This window comes from Pangasianodon hypophthalmus, chromosome 7 (genome assembly GCF_027358585.1).
Source record: "Pangasianodon hypophthalmus isolate fPanHyp1 chromosome 7, fPanHyp1.pri, whole genome shotgun sequence".
Lineage (NCBI taxonomy): Eukaryota > Metazoa > Chordata > Actinopteri > Siluriformes > Pangasiidae > Pangasianodon > Pangasianodon hypophthalmus.
In genome coordinates, this window is record NC_069716.1 from 25,740,861 (window position 1) to 25,753,904 (window position 13,044).

Sequence of the window (13,044 nt, forward strand, 5' to 3'; positions counted from 1 at the left end):
TCTCTCGCTGTCCCTTTCTCAGGAAACCCCATATGCTCGAACTGTAAGAGCAGGTGGCTGTCGGTTGGAGAAGAGGCTTTCAACATGACCTGCGATAACATACCGACACATACTCTCACACCCACACACACTCGCTAAAGACTTTTAATACTAGTGTCTTGTTAAACCAAGGCTCCTGGTAACCACAGTGAATTATTCATTTTTCTCGTTTCACTTCAGGGAAGAGAAAAATCACGCCATTTGCTGATTTTGTCACCTCCATGCTGGAGAGTCATTCAGAGATGATTAATGCCATGATTAATAGGCCTTCATTGCCTTTTATTTGATTCTTATCTTGAGGAACATAACATTGACACAGTCCTGGGCTGCAGTGACTCGCTGACATTAATCACCACTTCTATAGTTGGAGGTTCACTAGAATATTATCCTTTTTCTCTTTCTATGTCTTTCAGCCTCAATAGAGGTGATTCTTAAAGTTAAGGCACCGTTTCGGGGCAATATGTATATAATTGTGTGTGAGTTGACACATTTTCCGCTGTGGTATGTTATGACTGCATGGCTGTCTTCCCCTATGACCTAAAAAAACAAACCTACATTCACATTACTGTTTTCTTTCTTATTTTTCATCTCTGCCTATGATGACTCATGAGCTTTGCACGGTGTTGCAGATTTATGCTGGTCATATTTTAAACTGTTCCACATTTCCATATGAGAGTCAGTCATTATGCATGGGAACAGGAAAAAAAGTGAACATCCAGAAGTTCATCTCAGTCCTCATTAAAATCCTCAGGAAAACAAGTTTATTTTATTAACATTATCATAATATATATTTACATTGCATTAAATTTTATTTATACATTTAATTTATAATGTCGTTTACATACCTTTTAGACAAAATAAAGGAAGAAATAAGACAAAGGCATTTAATTTACAGCAACAAAATATTTGGTGTCCATGTACTATTTTGATGGATAAATTTTTCAGAAATATATCTTTTAAGGACTGTTGCCAGAGGATGTCTACATTAATTATGATTGATTTGCATGGGCTAAGCAATCTCTGTGTTTTGGAAGTTTTGAAACGTGCTCATTTTCTGAAATCAAAAAAAAATATGAGTCATCGAGCACAACCCAAAAATCCTGTTCATTACTGAGTACTTCGATGTATTACCTATTATCTCTGGTTGTGTTTCTCCAGATGAGGGCCAGATCGAAACATTGAATCGTTCTGCTACATCGCCAATCCCAACTGGGTCTTCAAACGCCTCCTCGTCCCTCTCTCCGCTAGAAGAAGATGGAGATCCTCTCCTGCAGTCTCACTCTGCACCAGCAGAGGCAGCGCCAAGCACCAGAGAGCAGGCCGTCTTTTCCTCCGTGCTGACAGTGAGGGCCAACTCGGAGTCGCTGGTGCAATATCCAGCCCCTCCTCACGCAAACACTTACAATCTCACCAATCGCAAAATCCAGGAGGATCCACAAGCTAAAGCTCCACAAGCTCCAACCAAGAGTGCGCTAAGCACCAGCTCAGGTACGGCACCTGCAGCGTGGACGTGAGATAAATGTGTGTGTTTACCAGTGCTTTTGTGTGTGTGAGGTTAACTGTGATCAAAATGGCTTTGTTCACAGAAGTTCTGCTGACTTGGTGTTGTCGTCTGTGCTTTTGTCCTCGTCGTGTCCATCATCGTGATCATCATCATGCTTGAAAGTCCTTGTATGGTGATCACCCTTATCATTATCATCATGTGTTAGATATGATTTGATTTGTCATGACTCATTCTCCTTTGTCATCTTGGATGAATGTTCATGACACTCATAGTGTTCCCTCAGTCATTGACCTTTAAAGTCACAATCAGGGAGTTTTAATGATGTCCCAGTGCCTATAAAGAACATATCTTAAAATGCTGATTCTTGTTGATAACATCAATTAAGTGCTCAGAATTTGATGTGTACCAAAATTCATAATCAAATTATTTGAAACTGCAAATTCTCCTAATGGAAGCTTGGTTCTTGTAGTTGGAGTTACAAGATATTTGAAAATCCCTGTTTGTGACTATAAAATATCCTCCCAAATTATTCTTTTCAAACCTGTCTTGCTTGCCTGTTATTGATATGTTGAGAAGAAAAAAAAAACATTTTGAACTTCTAAGTAAGAATTAAAACAATTGGGGTTGGTCTGTTACAAGAAAATAATCATGACTGGGTGGCATGCTGCGGCCTGAAGTGGAGTTGCTGTTACCACTTCAAAGTTGGTTATTTTCCTATAACAGCATGTCCTGAAGTGTTTTTTTTTAAAGCTTGCAATTTTTGATTTATTAAAGAACGACACATCATATTTTTCCCATTCATAGTTACATTTAATGTTGTTGAACATCCATGAAACAAGTTGGTTACTGTTATGACTTAAGTTATAGCAGCTACAAACACTTGTTTCCTCAGTAGACTTTCTTTTTTTCCTCTCTATTGAGATTATTAACATAAAAAAACAGCTTTTTGTCGTGTTAGAAAGGAGTCCTGTACCCTGAAGATGTTTTCATGGCAGTAAAACAGCACTGACACTGGAGACTCCTTCCATAAATGCTAAATAAACTTCTACAGAGAGCCTTATCATAGTAATGATTATGCATTTCTTTGTTATATAACAGCATGTTCCCCTTCAGGAACTCGAGCTGCGTCACGAAACGCTATGGGAACGCCCCCGCGTGACCGCGCTCTGAATCACGTGTCTAATCCGTCCAATGGATGGGCGAGACGTCACGGGCGGGGTGACGTAGCGACCCGGAAGCATAAAAGCCCGAGCGGCGAGCCCCGCGTTAGCTTCCTGTTTTCAGCAAGCGCTCTGTGTTTATTGTCTGTCTATTTTTGTCTTTTGGTGTTTTATCGTTGGCATGCCTAAAGCCAAGGTTAAGACTAAGGGCGAGAGCGGGCAGCGCTTCAGGCCGTGTGTTCCTCCCTGTCCGCGATTTATTACGGGCGGGGATACACACAGTCTGTGCGTTGCCTGTTTGGGAGCGGAGCATGTTCAGTCGGCTCTCGAGGGAGCCGGCTGCGCACATTGCGAGCGTTTACCGCTGCGCACTCTCCGCTCCCGCTGGGCTCTCTTTGAGGAGGGAGCCCTCACTAGCGTGCCTCGCGGTGCCGGCCCCGCTTCTGCCGAGGCAGAGCGGCGGTTGCGCTCGTGGGGCTCGCAGATGGACCTGGCGGAGGGAATGGAGACGGGCCCGTCCCTTTCTCCTTCCTCACCCTCCAGGTCCTCTGTCCCCTCCCTGGGCTCGGAAGCACGCTCTGCGGTTTCTTCCCCCCGGGGAGCGGACTCGGCGCTCCACCTATCGTCCTCCGAGGAGGTCGATGTGGAGAGCGTCGACCCTGAGCCGCAGTCTCCTCAATACGGGGAGCTGCTCGAGGTGGTTGCACGGGCAGTCGCTAAGCTTAGCATTGACTGGCCCGCTGAGTCACGGCCTGAGCCTCAGGGCTCTAGACTGGAGGAGCGTTTTTTGCGCAGTAGGCCGCCACCTCCGCCCCGGAGCCTGCCCTTTTTTCCGGACCTCCACACTGAGGTGTCGAGGTCCTGGAATAGGCCATTTTCGGCCCGGTTGTTCAGTCCCACGTCTTCCCATTACGCTAATGTGGCGGGGCTGGACTACTCCGGCTACAGGGCGATGCCCAGGGTTGAACAGACGCTAGCCAGCTATCTGTCCCCTGCTGCTGCATCGTCCCTGAAGGCTCCGGCGTTGCCTACCAAGCCGCTGCGGACCACCTCAGCGCTGGTAGGCAAGGCGTACACGGCAGCAGGTCAGGCCGGTGCGTGTCTGCACACCATGGCGGTGTTACAGGCGTACCAGGCTGACCTGCTTACAGAGCTGGATGAGCAGGGGGAGAGTACGTCTGAGCAGGTAGCTGAGCTCAGGCGGGCCGCTGACCTGTCCCTCCGCGCCACCAAGGAGACCGCCCGTGCTATCGGTCGGTCTATGGCAGTCCTGGTGGCAGCGGAGAGGCATCTCTGGCTGACCCTGTCCGATATGAAAGAGAAGGACAGGGTCGTGCTCATGGACGCCCCGCTTACTCCCTCGGGCCTGTTTGGCGACGCGGTAGACTCCGTCGTCGAGAGATACCAGCAGGCCCGTGCTCAGGCGGCGGCGTTCCAGCGGTTCCTCCCCCGTCGCTCTCTAGCTCGTGGGGCTGCCGGGCGGGGGCAGCCCCCTCCGTGTACGGCCCCCTCCTACAGGGAGGCCCAAAAGCAGAGCGTCGCCTCCCGTGCTCCCCCGAGGCGGGAGCAGGAGTCGCGACGACGCTCTGGGCCCGGCCCTTCGGGCACTAAGGCGGATCTGAGGACCGTCCTCATGTCCAGAAGGGCCGCGGCTAAGAAGCCCTGATGGTTTTGGCCCAGGGCTTCCGAGGGCGGGCCCCTCTGGGGCGACGCGGCGTACACCTCATCTTACGGTGCCCGGGTCCCCCCAGTGCCCTCAGGAGGTCGATCTGCCAACCCTGCCACCTATGGTGCTTCAGGGCGCAGCGGTCTCCAGCGAGCGCCTCTCCCAGTTCTCGCCCGGCAACGTAGCGAGTCTGGGAGGCTCGCGGCCTCTCCTGAGGCCTTCGCAGCGGTTAGCTCATTTCCCCCATGTCGGTTCGCCGCCTCAGGGCACCCAGCTAACCGCTTCTATTACACCAGAGGTCAGTCTCGAGAGACTGATTCCCTTAGTGAGCTTTCTGGCAGCGTGGAAACTTCTGCCGAATGTGTCTCATTGGGTCCTGCGTACTGTAGAAAGAGGCTACCGAATTCAGTTCGGCTCGCCTCCACCTCATTTTTCTGGGGTTCTTCCCACTGTGGTGGGTCCCGAGCAGGCTCTGGTATTGGAGCAGGAAGTACGTACTCTCCTGAGGAAGGAGGCCATCGAGGTGGTCCCTCCTCACGACAGGGAGTCAGGGTTCTACAGCCGGTACTTCATTGTTCGCAAGAAGGGGGGAGGGCTGCGTCCCATTTTGGACTTGCGGCAATTGAACCTCTCAGTCGCTCGACTGAAGTTCAGGATGCTTACGGTCACTCAGGTCGTGTCTCAGATCAGGTCCGAGGACTGGTTCGTCACGATCGACCTAAAAGATGCGTATTTCCACATCTCCATCCTTCCCCCGCACAGGAAGTTCCTGAGGTTCGCTTTCGGGGGCGAAGCTTACCAGTATCGGGTTCTTCCCTTCGGCCTAGCACTCTCACCCCGCACCTTCACGAAGTGCGTGGATGCTGCCCTGGCTCCTATGCGACTACAGGGCATCCGCATACTGAACTATATCGACGACTGGTTGATTTTAGCTCATTCAGAGCAGATGGCGGCTCGGCATCGAGATGCCGTTCTCGCCCATATGAAGGAACTGGGGTTAAGACTAAACGCCGAGAAAAGCGTGCTTTCTCCAGCTCAGAGAACCGCTTATCTAGGCGTCGTGTGGGATTCGACCACGATGCAGGCACGTTTGTCTCCTGCTCGGATCGAGTCGGTCCTCACAGCGGTCGCGAGAGTGAAAGTAGGCCGGTCACTCACTGTAAAGCAGTTTCAGAGACTGCTGGGCCTATTGGCAGCTGCGTCCAACGTGATACCGTTTGGCCTGCTGCACATGAGACCCCTACAGTGGTGGCTCAAGACCAGGGGGTTTTTCCGAAACAGAGGAAACCCGCTCCGCATGATCAAGGTCACGCGACGATGCCGCCGTGCCTTAGCTGTGTGGAGAGAACCTGGGTTCTTGTCTCAGGGCCCGGTCCTGGGAACTCCTGGTCGCCGCGTAGTGCTAGCGACGGATGCGTCCCTCACCGGATGGGGAGCGGTCATGAGTGGCCGTCCTGCCCGTGGTCTGTGGAGCGGCCGCCATCTCACTTGGCACATCAACCGCCTGGAGATGCTGGCCGTGTTTCTAGCTCTGAAACACTTTCTCCCAGACCTAAGAGGCCGCCACGTGTTGGTGCGCACCGACAACACGACGGTGGTCTCTTACATCAACCGCCAGGGAGGTCTGCGTTCGCGCCCCCTTTACAGGCTGGCGCTCCAGATCCTTGTGTGGTCCCAAGGGAACCTCCTCTCATTGAGAGCGGCCTACATCCCTGGTCATCTCAACGTGGGAGCGGACGCCCTGTCGAGGCAGGGGCCGGTGCCCGGGGAATGGAGACTCCACCCCGAGGTGGTGGAGCTCATATGGCGTATGTTCGGCAGAGCCCAGGTGGATCTGTTTGCGACGCAGGAGACGTCGCACTGTCCCCTTTGGTTCTCTCTGATTCATCCAGCTCCTCTTGGACTGGATGCCATGGTACAGCCGTGGCCGAGGCTGCGTCTGTACGCCTTTCCTCCGGTCGCTCTGCTCCCGGGAGTTCTGGAGAGAGTGCGCCGGGACGGAATTCGTCTACTGTTAGTAGCCCCGTTCTGGCCGGGCCGAGTATGGTTCTCGGACCTGATTTCCCTCCTAGACGGCTCCCCATGGGAGATTCCGATCAGGAGGGATCTCCTCTCACAGGCGGGGGGCCATCTTCACCCCCGCCCGGAGCTGTGGAAGCTGTGGGTGTGGCCTCTGAGGGGGCACAACTCCGCGCTTCCGGTCTCTCAACCGAGGTTGTGGAGACCATCCTCCAGTCCAGAGCTCCCTCTACGAGGAAACTGTACGCCCTGAAGTGGAAACTTTTCACTTCCTGGTGCGGAGACCGCCGGCTTGACCCTGTTCACTGCCCAGTTGGTACAGTGCTGGAGTTCTTGCAGGCCCGCCTCTCCGCGGGACTGACCCACTCCACCCTGAAGGTGTACGTGGCGGCTATTGCGGCCTGCCACGCCCCTCTCGATGGCCAGTCAGTGGGCAGGCACCCCTGGGTGACACGTTTCCTCCGCGGTGCGCTGAGGATCAGACCTCCAGCTCGATCTCGGGTCCCCTCGTGGGACCTGGCCGTGGTTTTAGAGGCTCTCTGCAAACCCCCCTTCGAGCCCATAGAGGAGATTTCGGACCGTCTTCTGACGTTGAAAACTGCCTTTCTCTTGGCAATTTCCTCTCTTAGGAGAGTGGGGGATCTTCAGGCCCTCTCGGTGGCCCCTTCCTATTTAGACTTTGCGCCTGGTTTGGCCAAAGCATTCTTGTACCCCCGAGCGGGGTACGTACCGAAAGTCCCCTCCTCGGCACCACGGCCGGTCATGCTGCAGGCTTTCTGTCCTCCTCCCTTTAGGGAGCCCGACCATCGGAAGCTCAATTGTACGTGTCCAGTGCGAGCACTGGACGCGTACGTCCACAGAACTGCCCTGTGGAGAAAGGCGGACCAGTTGCTTGTTTGCTTTGGTCCCCCTAAGAGGGGTTTTCCTGCTTCTAAGCAGACCCTCAGCCGGTGGATTGTAGAATCCATTTCTCTGGCTTTCGAGTCCTCTGGTCTCCCCAGTCCCCTGGGGGTCAAGGCTCACTCTACCCGAGCGGTGGCGGCCTCTAAGGCCTTTCTGGCGGGTGTGTCCTTACAGGACATCTGCAACGCGGCGGGATGGTCCACGCCCCTGACCTTTGCTAGGTTTTATGACCTAGATACCCGGGCCACTCCCAGCTCCTCTGTCCTTGTGCCTTAGGCTTGCCTCCTCCTGGAGGCAGGGACTTGTAAGTCTGGCGGCGTGGGTATACTCGTTCCCATAGCGTTTCGTGACGCAGCTCGAGTTCCTGAAGGGGAACGTCTCCAGGTTACGTATGTAACCATGGTTCCCCGAGGGAACGAGACGCTGCGTCTCGGTGCCACACTTCCGGCGTCCCTGCGGCGCTTGCTTCATTTTCCAGTAAGCTAACGCGGGGCTCGCCGCTCGGGCTTTTATGCTTCCGGGTCGCTACGTCACCCCGCCCGTGACGTCTCGCCCATCCATTGGACGGATTAGACACGTGATTCAGAGCGCGGTCACGCGGGGGCGTTCCCATAGCGTTTCGTGACGCAGCGTCTCGTTCCCTCGGGGAACCATGGTTACATACGTAACCTGGAGACGTTTTCATAGATTATGAGGCATGTCCAAATTAAGAGGCCAGTGATAACTGCCTGTTGCTATAGAAACGCTATCATATTAGAACGAGCACATGAATATAAACCTCTGATTTGTCTTGTAGCCAGAATTACTGTCAGAGCTGCCTTTATGGAAAATTAATCTCCACTCTCTGACCAACAAATCTGAGAATTCTGTAGTGTTAGCGTGATACAATCTCAAAAAGTAAACTGCATTTGTTTTCAATAAAACATCCTAACAACTGTTGTCTTCTTTTTAGAAGAGGCTCCTTCTGTGAACCCAGGCCTTCCCACGGCACCCGGTACCTCCATCTTAACACTGGAGGAGACAGAACCTGCTCGTGTAGATCATGTGACCAGCCCAGTCTCCACCGCCACCATGCTATCCAATGGTACATCTCCAGGAACAGAAAAAGTTGGGAAAACCTCAGTCACACACTCCAACCCTGACACTGTGACCAGTGACAGCCTCCAGCTCACCACAGTAACCACCACCACAACCACACCCTTAACTGTGACTGACATGACTGTGACTCCTCCCAGTATGAGTCCCATGACCACTGAGGTTCTTACCACAAAAGCTCCACCCATGACTACCACCGAAACCACAACGATTGCGACGGAGCCTCCGACAACACCGACGACTACAACTACCACAACAACAACGACTACAACGACCACACCAACAACAACAACAACTACTACTTTAGCAACTACAACGACTCAAAGCTCCACTGTAGCTACATCTAGAAGCACCACCACTGAGCAGAGCACCACCACTGAGAGCTCACCTCCATCCTGCAACATCACGGAGAAGCTGTTGGTCCGAACGGGTGAGTCTGCTCCCTCTATTCTCACCTCAATTTCAAAGCGATAAAGCTAGCTGAATCATTAGCCTCAGTCTCCAGGTTACTGATTCACTTTAAGATGTGCATTTTGTTTGTTGTGTCCTGTATTATATTTTGATTGTATTCCTTTCATGATTATCTGTTTTTGGAAGTTCTAAAGGTGCTATAAGGTGCTATAAACTTTTTCTCCTACCAGCTACGTTTTCAACCACATATGTTCCAACTTTCCGGGGTAATGAAAATAGCTGATGCGGTGATATAATCTTGAATAAACTGGCAACATTCTCACAACATATTTTATGGAATGATACATCCAAGATTTAGTTTAGAAAATAAGTGCAAGTACATGGCAAGAATTTAGTTAAAAATTCACGTAGAACCTCATGTCTGCTTTCTTTAGATACAGCCTATAGCCCTGTTCGGACTGGATTAGTTTTATAGGGGCAGGTGGGCTAATGTCATTGTTACAGATGTCATTGTTGTCAGTGTAATGTCATTGTAATGTAATTGTTACAGATTAAGGATTTTAGTTCACCTGAATCCACTCATACCACTTTTATGGACTAGGCTTTTCCATATTCATAAAAATTTTCACACATTTTAGTGGAACTACATCCATTTAACTGTATAGGTCTTGACTTAGTCAGACTGTGAAATAATTTTTTTTATTAATATTTTGTGTAATGTGAACATCAATTGATGTTATTATGCATTATCATAATAAAGCAAACATGTTTACTGATCTGATCCTGAATTTGCATAACTTAAAAACAGTTTTAAAGAAACCTGTAATAGAAAAAATGTCTTGTATTGATGTGTAATTTCAACAGCTCTCTCTCTCTCTCTCTCTCTCTCTCTCTCTCTCTCTCTTGGTCTCTTTCCATCTACATCTCTCTTTCTCCCCCTCTTCTGCTTTCTCTTTGCCTCTTTCCTCTTTCCTATCTCCACATATCTCTCTGCACTTCTCATGCTTTATATTCTTTTCACTATTTCTTTCTTCCTCTCTCTCTCTCTCTCTCTCTCTCTCTCTCTCTCTTCGTATCTGCCTTTCTGTATTTCTCTCTGAGTCTGTTTATGCACCCCGCCTCTTTATCTCACTCTTATTTCCTTGCTCTCTTTCTCTGTCTTTCTTTCTATCTGTCTTTTTCTCCCTCGGTAGCTCGGCATTTTGCTATTGCATATTAGTGCTTGTTTACTGATCTGTGACTTATTTGCATAATTTAATAGCATGTCATAGAAAATGTATTGTATTCTTGTGTACTTTCAAGAAGTTTTTTTTTTCCCCTAAAATGAGTACAGAAATATAAGGCACTTATTAGTGAGTGGTAACAGAAATTAAAAAGACTTTTTTGTGAAATTTGACCTTTTACAATATTTAGTTTTTTTTTTTTTTTTTTTAAAGTCACACTGAGAAAAAGTTAAACCTGTACCTGGGGTAGCATCTGAATTTTGTCAGTAATAAGAATCCACCCTTCTTTATAAACAGTTCAAAGTTTCTGAATTCGTCTATGTCACATAATGTGTAACTGTAATTTGCCAGAGCTGCAAATTAATGCTATTTAGTAAATTAGCACCTAGAAAGTGTAGAGCTCATTTGTTTGAAGATAGAATTAAAAACACATTTATCATTGTATTTCCTTAGTAATGGATAAACACTTGGGGTTGTGCAGTTATAGGAAAATAATCAGCGATGGAGTGATGTGAGGTGGGCTCGTGCGAAATGGAGTTACTGTTACCACCCCAAAGTTGATTATTTTTCTGCAACAGCATGTCCCAAATGTCCCTGTGAATGAGCTGTTACTATAAATAATAATGTATTAGTACAAGCACATTAATAAAAACCTGTGTTTTGTCTTTGAGTCAGAACTAATGTGAGAGCTGCTGTTATAGAAAAGTAATCTTCTAAATACCTTCTAACCAATCAGATTTGACTTTTGTATAATATTAAATTTTAAATCAGCAGATTCCGGTTACATTACGGGAGCAACAGGTTACAAAACCCTGACAACAAAAAAGACATTACAAGTATAGCTGAGAAGCAACAGCTATGGTTTGACACTCAAATGTGTCAACTGATAAATTTTAATGAACATCAGAGGGTCTGCTAATAAATATTAATGACTAGTGTGCAGTCTCAGTTGGAGAAACAGCAGTTTATTAAATATACATAGGCTTAATTTTCAGAGTAAAAATTCAGATTATGTCCTGGTGAAATGAAACAGACTAAGTGACTCTTATCTGTCAGAAAAAAATGCATTTACTACATAGAGTGTATAAAATACACCTACAGTTTTTAACCTCTGATTGGCTGTGTTGAGACCTTTGAGTTAAAAAAAAGTCGAATATTCACACTTTAACTGAATATTTCTAGTTTCACAGGAAAAACTTTCATGTTTCTCATTTACAGTGATGCTCTGAAAATAAAATGGAAATTTGTCCAGCTTCCAGGACAGCCAGTCTGATGAGGGTGTTATGAATTATTTCTTGAGTGCACATTCTTGGGTGCAAACAGCAGTAAGGAGACGCCAGAATACACTTGACACAGGGTTGATTCTGTGCACAAGAACCAAGCATCATCGTCTATCCAGCAGTCCTCTGGCACTGGTGTTTAAACGGCTGACAGATAAGACAGAGAAAAAATACAGAGAAGGAGAGACGAGAGGGGCCCAAGCACTTTTACATGGTCAAAGCAGTCAAAAAAAAATAAAAAATTAAACCACAAACACTGTAAAAGTAAAGAAAATTTCTCACAAGCATTAATCCTGTGCAGGGGTGGAAAAAGTACAGAGAAATTATACTGTATTGAAAGTTTAGATAATGAGACAAAGTCTTATTCAATTAAAAGTGGAAGTATCAAAAAAATGTACTCAAATGAAAGTCAAAAGTATGCTACTTTTAAGTGTGCGCAAGTATTAAAAAAATAAATGTTTATTTTTAATTGAATAAGTCATATCAGATGAAGAATTGGCACAATTCTACTTTTCTAATTTTATTTTTTGTACATTGAACTAATGCAATTTAAACTGAAATACTGAAATTTAAGGAGTAAACTGTATGTTTTTTTTTTTGGAAATGTAACTTTGGAGAAGTAAGAATACAAGTATTCAATTTCAACAACACGTAGAAACTATATAGATACTCCAAAGTAATACTTAAATATAGTAATGAAGTACAATTACTCCTGTATTTTCCCCCCCTGATGTTGTATGATGCAGTGATGCATGTTTGCAGTGATTGTGCATGCAGTGATTCGCTTTCCCACGCTAAAACAACCAGCACATATATACAGTGTACATATTCAAGGCTGCACTGATAAAACACTATGTCGTTTAGTTTTCCAAACATACACAATAAGAGATTTAATATACTGTATGTTGTGTGTCAAGTCATTACTGTGCTTTCAGTTCACATTTAACATAGTTAAAAAGACTTTCTAGGCATTTGGAGCTGATTCTACACACTGCAAACAATTTGCTCTTGCAAATACACAACAAGCAAAATGAATATAGCATCCAAATGTTTTTTTTTTTTTTTTTTTTTTTTTACACAGCCAGCCAGTGGACATTGGCATTTATTTTGAGGTTGACTGATCCGAATTGAGCAATTCAGCCTCCCAGTTGATTCAGACCATTTGTCCATTGGTTACACTGACCTATGGTTGCAAAAAAAAGTGCTCAGTATCAGTAAAAAATGTGCAAAATAGTGTGACTTTGCATTTTTTTGGTGTCTGATTTGGTCGGCATAAGCACTTGATAATATTCTCATATGTCAGTAATATTGTATTGTAGTTAGTGACCTATTATTTAATTAAGCCTAGTTGAGAGTATTGTAGTGGTATTAGTTAATTACAATACTGGAAAGAAATATATATATTTTTTATTTTAGTATATTACTTAAATAATCCAAGAAATTCAGTGAAATAATAGAAAAAGATAGATAAATCATTTATTAGTTGATTTAATCAGCAGCTGTAGCCTTATACATATTAATATGTACTTCATATGCACTGCAGTTTTCCCTGTGAGCAGCATCTTATCTGTATGTGTGTGTGTGTGTGTGTGTGTTTGTGTGTGTGATCCTCCTTCAGTTCTGTCCATCCAGATGAAGAGGAATTATCTGGAGAGTGGACTGAGGCAGAGCTTGGTGAAAGGCCTAACCCTGGCACTTCAGAAGGCCTTTAACGACTCCACTGTCCGCATCCAGGTAATATAAT

General features: G+C 46.8%; 1 protein-coding gene across 4 annotated transcripts in view; it reads left to right on the forward strand.

Annotated features, from left to right (window-relative positions):
- kiaa1549la (KIAA1549-like a) overlaps positions 1 to 13,044 on the forward strand; it is a 78,770-nt gene that overhangs the window by 21,510 nt on the left and 44,216 nt on the right. For all 4 annotated transcript variants that reach the window (XM_053235522.1, XM_026946416.3, XM_053235523.1 and 1 more), the window contains exons 2-4: positions 1,198 to 1,527; positions 8,244 to 8,816; positions 12,919 to 13,034. In XM_053235522.1, the coding sequence (XP_053091497.1) occupies positions 1,198 to 1,527; positions 8,244 to 8,816; positions 12,919 to 13,034 (1,019 nt within the window). The remainder of the gene's footprint in view (positions 1 to 1,197; positions 1,528 to 8,243; positions 8,817 to 12,918; positions 13,035 to 13,044) is intronic.